The sequence below is a fragment of the Anastrepha ludens genome, chromosome X (assembly GCF_028408465.1).
Source record: "Anastrepha ludens isolate Willacy chromosome X, idAnaLude1.1, whole genome shotgun sequence".
Classification (NCBI taxonomy): Eukaryota; Metazoa; Arthropoda; class Insecta; order Diptera; family Tephritidae; genus Anastrepha; species Anastrepha ludens.
Genome location: NC_071503.1, coordinates 85,567,002 through 85,580,297, shown reverse-complemented (window position 1 = coordinate 85,580,297; position 13,296 = coordinate 85,567,002). Strand labels below are relative to the sequence as shown.

Below are 13,296 nucleotides of genomic sequence, written 5' to 3'. Positions count from 1 at the left end.
CTTTGAGATAGGAATGTCGGAATGTTAAAATTGCGGTGTTTGTAATTTTCTCTCTAAGATATGCATCGAGCAATCGTTCAAGAGTTTTGACGATAAAAGAGGATAGACCCGATGTCTTTCTCTGTGTCATGACCGCGTCTAGTAGCTTTAGGGATAAAAATCACCTTAACCCTTTTCCAGCTTTTTGAAATACATTTAGTCATATATATAACTATATGCTTTGTCTTTGTATAGGCACTTGCCACAGCAAAAAATATTACGGTAAAGCTTCTCAAGAAAACCAGCGCACATTCATAGGTACAGCATTGTATGTACAGTAACCTTCAAATATGTACAGTAACCTTTAAATACCCTGATTTCAGAGTAAGTTTCTAACTTTGCAGCAAGACACATATGGCTTTGTACGCTTTTTATCAATTGAAGAACTACATACGTATACTATACTAATTAACTATTCACCTACTATCAGGAACATAAAATAATTGTTTCGAAATTTTCTCTCAGTATTCAAATGTCCAACACACGACTTTTTTATAAGCTACTTATGTATGTTGTTTTCTGCAACTTACTGTATGCTCATGCGCGCACTTGACGCACAGCAACTGCGGTTGTCGAGCATATAGAAAGGCATATTTACACACATGTATTGATGCATACATATGTACGGAGCCGCGGGAACTCGACTTGACAAAAATTCAAGATTTACCAAATATTGGCAAATAATTCTACGCGAAATATTCCATTATTGACTATTTTCGAATGGTCGTCTGGGATATCTTCAATCTTAGTTGAAGAATTTTTTCATCGCTGAGAAAAAAATGAAAGTACTTTGCTCGTAGAAATATGAGCTCGAACTCATTTATGAATTTGTTTTAGTTGTGCTTTATAATATAGGGTTTTCCAGTAAGAGCGCTTCAACTTCAAAAACTTTTTTGAATAAAACACAAACAGTTCGACTTTTTTAACTAATTTTTTTTTTTATTATCGAGTTTGAACATATACATTTAAGTATGAAATTCGATTTCTTTTGCATGACCACCGCGTGCACGTTTTACGAAGTCCAATCATTGAACCCAATTTTCGACCACTCTTTTGCATAAATCGGCCGAAATTCCAGCAATTTCGCGTTCAATATTGGCTCTGAGCTCACAAATCGTCGCCGGCTTGTTACTGTAGACCAATGACTTCACATAACCCCAAAACGGGACGGCTTGTTATATGGACCGTAAAATGGCCGTAATGCTCTTAAAGTAGCAGCAACAGAACGATTATTTTCATAAAAAATTTGCACGATTTGCAATCGTTGCTCAAGTGTGTAACGTTCCATGATGAAATGTATACTAATGAAGTTTACAAATGACAAGCGAAAAATAAAAAATATTGCGTCGTTCGCCCTCCCTATCGAAAAAAAGTTCAAGCGCACCTATTGAATAACCCTATATTTCGAATTGTTCAGCGCCGCCGCGACTAAAGTAATCATGGTTGCTACGGGTGCGTCTATGAATGTGTTTTGTTCTTGTAGTCGCTAGGCTTAGAATTTTAGGTTTGGTATCATACGCATGTAGAGGCACAAAGTAAGTGTGTGCAGTTATATGTAGATGCATACATATATATATATATATGTATGTACGTGTATGCACTGTTTTGCTCAGAATAGAAACATCTACGTACATGCATTGTCCCAACATATGTATTCATATGTGCATACATTACATATGGATAAGTCGGTCCTCTTTTACGCCTGCAAAACGTGGAACTTGTTGCAAAAAGATGCACAAGCACTTCAAAGCTTTGTAAACCGCTGCTTGATCAAAATCATGCACGTATTCTGTCCAAATACAATTGCAAACACCATGCCCTGGCAAGTCACAAAGCAAAAAATGATTGAAATTGAAATCACTAAACGTAAGTGGAACTGACTTGGCCATGTTTGTCTATTTACTCTTGAATTTTGTTATAAGTATGTAGGTATGCATATGAGCTGTGTTATGATGCAGGTTAAGATTTTTTGCCCTCATAATATGGATGGTATTGTAGATGTTGTATGTATTCAACACTTTGTAGTATATGAATATACATAATAATTTAAAAAGTACAACATATTGTTGAATACTATCCCTTGATGTAAATGAATGCTTTACAAGGATAATTAACCCAGCAAGAAGAGTCCCGGTCACGTAACCTAGTGACGTTACCGTCACGCGAGAGCGGTAAACGGTCACCGAACATTGCTCATCACAATCACTTTGTTAAGAGCGTTGGGAAAATCGTGCGAAAAATTTTTTGTACGTGTGATTTTCTATCCCCTTCATACATATGGATTCGTTTCAGTGCCAGTTACATATAAACGTAACGACAAACACAATAACTTTTAGCGCACCGCCGACAGCATGGCGCGATAGTCGAGCGCCTAGCAATGTGGAATTCCGATCCAAAATCCTGGGATCGAATCCCAAACAAATTTTTTTTTGTATATATTTATTTTATTTTGTTTTAGTTTAATGGTATTTGTGGTGTGCGTCTTGATGTTGATCCACGAATGGAGGGACCTACAGTTTCAAGCCGACTCCGAACAGCAGATATTTTATGAGGAGCTTTTTCATGGCAGAAATACACTCGGAGGTTTGCCATTGTCTGCCGAAGGGCGACCGCTATTAGAAAAATATTTTTCTTAATTTTGGTGTTTTCACCGGTAATCACTCACCAACCCATTCGGCTACGGCGTTTGTTTATTTTTGCTGATGCAAAAATGAGAACAAATATATGAATAAAGTTTGCTTACTGCTTACACATTTTCCAAAGGTGACGGAGAACCAAAAAAAAAATAGATTTTCATACAAATACGAGTGCATATGTGCTTGTAACATACAAAAAAGTTTAATTGTGTTACAGTTTCGGTCACGCAGGTTTTGCTGGGTACATCCTTGCACGTTCATTAATACATACATGTATGCGCGAGCACAACGCTCCCTTCTTGCTTCCCTGTACTTTTGTCTACCCTCAGACGGTATTCCGAATATTGTAATATACTTACAAAAAAATAACTTGATAGACACAAAAGCAGCAGCAAGCTCAACGCGATGGCCGCTTTGCCACCACGCATTCTAAAAAGTTCTAGAATACAACAAACATACAGCACTCTCACTTCATGCCTCAACATACGTATGTCACCTAAAGCTAAAATCTAAGCCTAACGACTACAAAAACAAAATACATTCGTAGACGCAGTCGCAGCGGCCATGATTCTTTTAGTCGCGACGGCGCTGAACATATTTCTAAGGGGAAAGTACTTTCATTCATAAAACGAGCTGCCCATATGCCAATTTTCTCGACCATTCGAAAATAGTCAATATTGGAATATTGCGCGAAGAATTGAAATTATTTGCCAATATTTGGTAAATCTTGAATTTTTGTCATGTTGGTGGCCGCGGCTCCGTATATATGTATGCACCCTTATGTTTGTAAATATGTCTTCCATCTGCTCGACAGCCGCAGTGGCTGTGAGTCAAGTGTTCGCAAAAGCTACAGTAAGAGGTCCAAAAAAACAACATTTCGATACTAGGGAAAATTTCGAATCCATTATTTTTGGTTCGCTCATGGTATATACATAAATACTAAATTATTATATTCCTTTACGTACATATGTGGTTCTCCAATTGATAAAAAGTGCACAAAAGCATATGCATATTAGCAGCACAGAAATAAACTTACTCTAAAATGAGAGTGCGGCGTTTTTGTAGGCTATTGTGCAGACATTCAGCCTTCAGATGAAGCACAAAGTGCCAAAAATTTAATATTGAAGAAATCACTGAAGCTTCTGTGAGTTGTGTTGATGTGCAGTATAGTTCATGACAACAGGGACCAATGCGTCAAACTTTTGAATCAGAATTTTTCAATAAATATGTACTTTTTATTTCAAAGCTTTAACACTTAACACTGGACTTTAATATAAGTATTCATATTCCAAATAATAACGTTACACTTCATACAGAAGGTCTAAAAAGGTATCTAAGTATATTATGGGGTAGTTTTGTTTACGCTTCGTAACTCATAGTTTTCGGCACAATGCTGTGCCTTTGAATGCGCGCGGATTCCTTTTTAGCATTTTTAGCGAATCGTGTGCGAACAACCGCATATGTATTGTACATAGTATACATACTGTATTTTCCTGAAGGGTAAGGAGTAGGCGGCTACAGCGAATGGTTGCTGTGTTTTATATGCCCTGTGTCAAGTGTGCGCAGAAGCTTAAGTTCTGTTGAGTTGGTAGAAGTGGTGGTAGTTTGTATGCATATTTATATATGTAAATATGCGTGTATGCGCGTTTGGCTTTCTGGAGGGATATTAGAATGATATTTTCTCATGAATATAGCTTATATTTGATTTAAGAGTTTAAATACATATATGCATGTTATATGTATGTACATATATATATATATATATAATTGGCGCGTACACCCTTTTTGGGTGTTTTGCCGAGCTCCTCCTCCTATTTGTGGTGTGCGCGTCTTGATTTTTTTCCACAAATGGAGGGACCTACAGTTTTAAGCCGACTCCGAACGGCAGATATATTTATGACGAGCTTTTTCATGGCAGAAATGCACTCGGAGGTTTGCCATTGCCTGCCGAGTGGCGACCGCTATTAGAAAAATGTTTTTCTTAATTTTTGTGTTTCACCGACATTCGAACCAACGTTCTCTCTGTGAATTCCGTATGGTAATCACGGACCAGCCCATTCTGCTACGGCGGCTGGGCTACTCCACTGAATATGTGCCAGTTTGTTCTTCTGGGGTTTCTGAAAGGAGTCGGTTTCGCGAGATGGAGATTGATATCGAACAGAATCCAACTATGGTCTGAAAAAGATTTCTTGTCGGATACCTACCGACTGGTTATTGCTCTGACACTGCAGAGATTTTTGGTAGCTTGACTGTCAAAGAGTGATCAGTTGTGCTGCAACGGATGAGTCCTTGACCCACAACTCAGCTCCCTTTATAGCTACTAACCCAGCTTGAAAAATGCTGCAGTGGGCAGGTAGCCACAGACTTAGGTCCAGCTGCACCACTTCTGAGCGAATGCCACTCCGTACTCTACTTATATTATTTAATCTTGAGCCGTCAGTGAAAAAAGAGAAACGTTTTCGTGCTTTATTCTTGCTCGGTAAATTTTTTAAATTTATCAATTAATTCTGTCATGTAAAGTCCCAAACATAGTATCAAAATATTCGTCTACTCATAAGGTACAATTTTTTTTCCTGTTCCTTGTACAATTTCAGTGTTGTTACTGGTCGAAATATTACGAACATGGCCCACATAGGTATATAGCCACTGTTGCCGTCTTCCCGACTCTATCGCTGCCGTCATTGGCGCAGTCATTATATTCGCTGGATTAGCTGTCCCCATAGTTTGTTGTTCTCACTCGTTTAATTGCTGTTGTTGCCGTCTGTACGGTGTTTTTTCTATCCCTATTTGCATTGTTGGATAGTTTTGTGCAAGTCATTGCCTTCATTGCATTTGCTTTCCCACAGTTGCTGCTTTCGCTGTCAGGTTTTTGACTGTTGTTGTTGATGTATATACGGTGCACTGCAAGAATGATAGAAAGAAGATTGCGCCCATCAGAGCGTACGTGACGTCACGTTTGCTGAGTTGTGCAGTATTGCCAACCATTTGCTCTTCGTAATAAATTTAGTGCTTTTTTATACCGAAAATGCAAAAATTTTAAAGTTTCGTGTTTGTTTCTTTTTTTTTAATTTAAAGCTACCGAAACTTTAAGTTAAAAAACAAATTATATTATTAAACAAAAAAAGGTTAAAAAAGGTCACTCTGAGAAGATTTAAGTTCTAATGAAAATTTTTTTACTCTTATAAAATTTGATAATTTGAAAGTGCAAATTTAATTTTTGGCTCCATTTAAGGTTATGCAAAAATATTAAATGCCACTCTCTCAACTCTTCTTAAGATTGAAAACCTTTTTACACATTTTTAAAAAGCCTTTGAATTTATTGAATGCGAATTAAAACCATAGAGGTGTAATCGTTTCTTCCGACATAGGACATTAAGAGTTATATTCATTGTAAAAATAAACAACAAAAGGGTCTCGCTTAAAAAAAAACTCATAAATTAAATTGTACATAAGCATAACACATTTATTTATTAAAACGCACATTTTAAAGACAATTTGTCACGCATACAGAGTTCTTTAAGTGATTCAATAAAAATTTGTTGGGTTATTTTCTTTGAATGGACATTTTAGTGCGTTTTTATATCCAAAGCTAGGCAACACTGCAGTAGCGAGAGAGATTTGACTGCCGAAAGCAGAAGAACACCAACAACACCTGCAATCGCGGGCAATGCCACCCGATGTTAAAAAAAAGTAAAGCTAAATAAAACTGAGTGAATTATTTAAATAATTATTAAAAAATGTATATTTTACAAAATTATAAACATGACATTTTAATTAGAACAGCTAGAAAAATGTCATGAAGAAAGAACTAAAACTCCGAGACAAAAAATAATAAAAATAACAAAAAAAAAATGCTAAATCAAGTTACGTAAATGGTAATCTGGCCATACTGGAGCTAAAATCACGTAACTAGTTGTCAAATTCGCTGAGCGCAAAGTAACGGGACCACGATAGGCGCCATCTCATTATTCTTTCCATCATGGGTGCACTGTTTATCTATACTCGCGTTGTTGGATAAGCATGACAACTCGCACTGAATTTGCGCGCCTGATCCACTTAACGCTCAAGTTACAGTAGATAAGGACGATACCGGCACTCCACCTGCTTCGATTACACGAGAAGAAGCGAAAATTGGAAGAGTAATGGAACAGATAACTTCACAGATGAAGACATCTGAAAAACAGGTACTAAGCAGAATAAGTGAGATCACAACTAAACTGTTCAAAGTTAAGCGGGATCCGTATGATTTCGTGGTAAGTTTCGCAAAGGTTGAGAGCTAATATTAATTTTGCAATATTTACATATTAATGCTTCTCAAGTGCGATGCCCTCTTCTCTACTTATTAAGGTAATAGCATGTGAAGATGGGTATTGTTATTGTGATTCGTGTCCTGAGTATGTCTTTGAGCCGTATGATGTAGATGCTGGGTGTGTACCTTTTCATTGACATAACATCTGAGTATAATAAAATCCAAACCACGCTTGTACATTTCCTACACTCCTTTTGTCAACTTTATTGAAAACGGGGCCCTTAATTGTAATAACAAAATATGTAAGTTTGCGTTACATTTCACGCAAACTAGTAGGACTTTACTGAACATATTTTTTGTAAATGACAGCTCTAAAATACTTCGTTTTGACTAACTGTATGTTCCAAGTTTTTCTAAACAGGACTTAAATTTTTATAAATTTGAATCCCAATCGATTCACTAAAATCGTGAGATCGGGATTGCCCACAAAAACCACTCTGTCTCTGATTCACTTTTTCTAAAACTGTTAAATGAACAATTTATACTGTTACAATTGTTACAGTTCAAATATAAATGATAGCCAGTTTTTGTTTCAAATGTGTCAATAAATGTGAGATAGTTAAGTTCATAATTAGTGTTAAATTGAATACGTCATGGAGGTGGTCACGTGAAATGGTTCAAAAAGTGAGGAAGTGGCTTGAGCGAAATCCCCAACGAAGTGCCAATCAAATGGCGAAAGAACTGAAAATCTGACACTTGTACTCTCTAAGCATTCTCGTGTACAATTAGTTTCAACACAAAATTAGCAACAATATTCATCAAATTTGTATAAAGTTTTAAATTAACTAAAACGCACGCACCAAAATGGGAGATAATTTTTTAATATATTTTGCTTCTGTTGCAATCTTCCTTTTAAATAAAAGTAGAGAACATTAAAGATACTTTGATTTTTTAATTTTGGTGCATATAATTCAAATATATGTATCTTTGAATGTACATTTAAGTTTTTTAATAACATAAAATTAATAAAATTTCGTTAAGGGAAAATAGAAATAAGCTGATTCAAATGCCGTTCAAAATGCCGTCGGCTATTCGTCAATTTGATTTCCTACAGAAGCCAAAAACTGTGCCCAACCAATATACTAAAGAGAGAATTCATTGTAATCAGCTCTGTTAAAAGTTTCACCACACCACGGCGGCGGCTAGACTTCATTTTTGACAATTCACACTATTCGTAGCTCGTGAGACTTCTCTATACATGAACGTTCTCTGGTTCACATAAGTTTATATGAAGAGTTTACTAACATACCAAAAAATATATAGGCTATCGAACCGAAAAACTTATTGAGCAGCCTGGTATACGAGTGTATAACTACTCTTTTACTTATTCCCTAGAACATACTACGGTTACTTTCATCTGTATTCTCTAAACTTCTTCTACCACTTCTACTATTAACTACAATACATTTTTATAATTTGAAGTACTATTGTCGATTTAAGCTTGACATACATTTATATATATATAATATATATATAATTGCCGCGTACACCCTTTTTTAGGTATTTAGCCGAGCTCCTCCTCCTATTTGTGGTGTGCGTCTTGATGTTGTTCCATAGTTTCAAGCCAACTCCGAAAGGCAAATATTTTTATGAGGAGCTTTTTGATGGCAGAAATACACTCGGAGGTTTGCCATTGCCTGCCGAGGGGCGACCGCTTTTAGAAAAAACGTTTTCTTCATTTTGATGTTTCACCGAGAATCGAACCTACGTTCTCTCTGAACTCTGAATTGCAGTCACTCACCACCGCCGCCAATTTGTAAAAGCGATGAAATTACAGCAAGTATGATATGTTGCAAATTTAATAAAATATTAATTATTTACAGTGAGACTCTAGGGTAAGGTGGAGAGGATTTTACCATAAAGAGTTCCCCTTGCTATTTGGCTAGTTGGCTGGTTCTTTTCTTTTCACCAGTAGGCGATCCACACCTGAAGTAGGGCTCTGATGTTGTTAAAGGTCCCTATAAACGTTTGGGAGAAGGTGATTTAGAAGGTCTCATAGTCATGAATATATGTACGGTTAGAAGGACTTAATTGCTTTCGATTTTCCTGGGGATACTCCAGACCGCCGACAGCCATTCGGAAGGGGACAGGTTCGAATCCCAGGGCATGGAACATCAAATGATAGAAAAAGTTTTTTCTAATAGCGGTCGACCCTTGGCAGGCAATGGCAAAACCTCCGATTGTATTTCTGCCATGAAAAAGATCCTCACAAAAAAGCCATTTTGCTTTTCGGAGTCGGCTTGTCTGTAGGTGCCTCCATTTGTGGAACAACAGCAAGACGCGCACCACAAATAGGAGGAGGACGCCAAACACCCAATAAAGAGTGTAAGCGCAAATTATATTTATATGCATGTATCATACTTATACTTACGTGATGGAAATAATAATGAGATGGCGCCTATTGCTCTCTGCGAGTTTGATAATGAGTGATGTCGTATTAGCACCAGGCTGGCCAGATTACCATTTTCGTAGCTTTATTAAGCTAATTAAAATGTAATGTTTTCAGTTTTGTAAAATATACAATTGTTAATAATTAGTTCACTAATTAGCTCGGTTTTATTTAGCTTTACTTTTTTTGACATCTGGTCGCTTTGCCCCGATTGTGGTTATTGTTGGTGTTCTTTTCCTTTTAGCAGTCAAATCTCTCTCTCGCTACTGCAGTGTTGCCTAACTTTGTATGCGTGGCAAATTGTCTTTAAAATGTGGGTTTTTTTAATAAATGTGTTATAGTTATGTCATGTATCATGCCCGTCCTAACGTATGGCGCAGAAGCTTGGACGATGACAACATCCGATGAAGCGACGCTTGGAGTGTTCGAGAGAAAGATTCTGCGTAAGATTTTTGGACCTTTGCACGTTGGCAACGGCGAATATCGCAGACGATGAAACGATGAGCTGTATGAGCTTTACGATGACATAGACATAGCGCAGCGAATAAAGATCCAGCGGCTACGTTGGCTGGGTCATGTCGTCCGAATGGATACAAACGTTCCGGCTTTGAAAGTATTCGATGCGGTACCAGCTGGTGGTAGCAGAGGAAGAGAAGGCCTCCTCTGCGTTGGAAAGATCAGGTGGAGAAGGACTTGGCTTCACTTGGTGTGCCCAACTGGCGCCGGTTAGCACGAGAAAGAAACGACTGGCGCGCTTTGTTAAACTCGGCCAAAATCGCGTAAGCGGTTATAGCGCCAATTAAGAAGAGAAGAAGAAGAAGTTATAGTTACGTACAATTTAATTCATGAGTTTTTTTGTGAAGAGAAACTCTTTTGTTAAGAGCACGACTTTTTTTGCTATATTTCAGGTTTTGTAACAAGATAAGGTACTATTTTGTAAAAATGTCGTTATGATTCCTTCAGTATTTTTTGGTATTTTGTTGCTTATTTTTACAATGAATATACCTCTTGATGCCCTATGTCCCACTACGGATTGAAGACCGGAAGAAACGATTACACCACTATGGTTTTAATTCGCATTCAGTAAATTCAAACGCTTTTTAAAATGTGTACAAAGGTTAACAATGTTAAGAAGAATAGAGAGAAAAAGATCCAATATATTTGCGTAACCCCAAAAGGAGCAAAAATTTAAATTTGCACTTTCAAAATATCAAATTTTATAAGAATCAACAAATTTTCATTGACACTAAAATCTTCTCCTTTTTAACATTCTTTTGTTTAATAATACAGTTTTTTTAACTTACAGTTTCTGTAGCTTTAAATTAAAAATAAGAAACAAACACCAAACTTAATCTTTTTGGGTATAAAAAACACTAAATTTATTGCGAAGAGCAAATGGTTGGCAACACTGCACAACTCAGCTAATGCGACGTCACGTACTCTCTGATAGGCGCAATCTTGTTTCTATCGGTCTTGTTTTACTTATATACGGGTATACTCCAGACCGCAAATTTGAGAGTACTCGACCTCTGGAAAATGGGTTTTTATTAGAACATCCCGCATTTCATTATATGTAGAGGTTTAGTCATGGCTTAGGATTTAATTTGGGCAAGTCGGGTTTTCCCATATTTCCGAAATTGAAAATTTCTTCATAGTTTTCTTTAATGTTTCCGCAGAAGCCTTTTCAGCATTCTCTGCGGGCTCTACTGATGGATTTTTTTTTAAGATTTTGAGAGCGTCCTTATATATGTATGTACATATTTTGGTAACAAAGTTTGCCGCTTCATACATTTTAGAAGATGCGTCAAGCTTACCGAGAAAAACAGACTTCATCCTAGAAGAGTTCTCTTCATGATCTTAAAGATACTCAATGAAAATAATTCAGAAGGTGCGGCCAATGTCAGACCGCTAACCGGTGATATACGAAAAAAATCAACACAGTCATTACGGGCAAAATTTCCTTTTCACCATAGCGGATTGGCCAAGCCCAGGAATCTATCATCCTTGCTTACAGATAGGCTGCGAGTACCGAAAGAAGCGGGTTTGTGGAGTGAAGCTGACAAGGATGATAAATTTACCAGGTTTGCTATTAGCTATGGTGGGAAACCAAATTGTGCGAGCAACTGCAGCTACTCATCACAAGGCCCTCGGCGCCGATTTCTGCCAGCCCGTTTCACACGTATTCATACACTCGTCCAATCAGTCGTTGTTCAGACCATAGATGACTAGATGCGAAACTCTTTTTCTCGTGAGAGCGCTGTCAAAATGTTCATTTTTTAAAACATTCGTCAGTGATGCCATACCAGAAGAAATATTGATTGGGTATATTTTAATCATAAATTTGAAATTTTCAATTTCCACACTACTATTGACATGCATAAGTATTGAGTGCGCGGTTCCCCAGTAGGCTGATATCACCCGCATTCACATCCATACAACAAAAGATCAGCACAATCAGTATGAAATACCTAAATATGAAATACATTCAAAAGATTTAAATGAAATTATCCAACGCTAAAGTTGTGAACACAAGAAATATAATTATAATATATATATTATATAAATATAATTATATATGTATATATATACATATATATAGTTTGTGACAAAACCATATTTGTAAAACAACGAATAGAATAAGTTAAAGCAAAATAGAAATAAAATCAACGATTAACGAAGATAACCTTTAATTTTTAGTTAACAATATTATGTTTGTAAAATATCCCAAACACGAAGTCAATTCCTTTACCTATGCTTTTAAACCATAAACATGTTTCTATACATATTTCCATACATAAACCACTACACAGTTTTCAATAGAATTACATGTATACAAAATGTGCTCTCTTAAAAAATATATTATTACTCATATATGTATGTACACAAAATGAATTCAAAGTAGAAGCCGAAAAGGATATAAGAGGCTGTGAAAATTCTAAATACAAACTTGAATATAATTTACTTCGTTTTAATTGAATTTTATTTAAAACAAATAATTGTAAAAATTTAAATCGCAATACTTTTCAATTAACGTAAGAACGAACTGTTTTCGTCAGTTATTTTTGGTGCCTTACTTCTAGCAGCCCGACACTTCGACTACCAGCTGCTTATCAGCCCAGGGATTGGCAATCCTGCCAAGTATTGAAACGAGTTCCTGGGCCCGCTCTCACCCTAAATGAGAATGTTTCTTATTATCTATGTTTCAAGGGGCAACGAAGTATATCACTAACATAATCTTAAATTTCTTCTAAAGACATCTCCTGTTGCGTCAGCCCATATGCTGATTCTGTCAAAGTCGGTGAACATCAAGGCGCTTAACACAAATATATTTATTATACATAAGTATAAGCTTCACCTGCTCAGTATTTTTAATTAATAGGAGTCATATTTGGAACGATATAATCCAGTTTTCTTTTATTTATAAGCGTGTTGAATTACTTTTTTTGCCAATTTAGGATCCTGGCGCTGCAGACGGTGGTACTTACCGTTGTAACGTTCAAAATGAATATGGAGAATCAAATGCCAATCTTAATTTGAATATCGAAGCCGAACCAGAACCGGAAGGTGAAGCTCCTACGTTTGTGGAGAAACCGCGAATAGTATCTGAACATAAGGGCAAACTTGTAATTATGGAATGCAAGGTGAAAGCTGACCCTAAACCAGATATTATTTGGTATCGCAATGGTCAGGTCATTCAAGAAAGTTGTAAGATCAAAATGTGTATGGAGCAACGTGGTGATCAGTACTATATTAAGCTGGAGCTTATCGATCCACAACTGGAAGATTCTGGCCTTTATAAATGCAATATTAAAAATATACTTGGTGAACTGAATGCCAATCTGACGTTAAACATTGAGAGTATGTGTTTATCTTTTTTTTCTTATTTAAGTTTTCAATGATTTTTATACATCGCGATATCATTT

At 36.5% G+C, this 13,296-nt stretch overlaps 1 protein-coding gene across 28 annotated transcripts in view; it reads left to right on the top strand.

The window, feature by feature from the left end:
- The window catches only part of LOC128870443 (twitchin), a 243,403-nt gene that overhangs the window by 66,565 nt on the left and 163,542 nt on the right, over positions 1–13,296 (top strand). For all 28 annotated transcript variants that reach the window (XM_054113106.1, XM_054113098.1, XM_054113102.1 and 25 more), the window contains one exon: positions 12,829–13,231. In XM_054113106.1, coding sequence (XP_053969081.1) covers positions 12,829–13,231 — 403 coding nt within the window. The remainder of the gene's footprint in view (positions 1–12,828; positions 13,232–13,296) is intronic.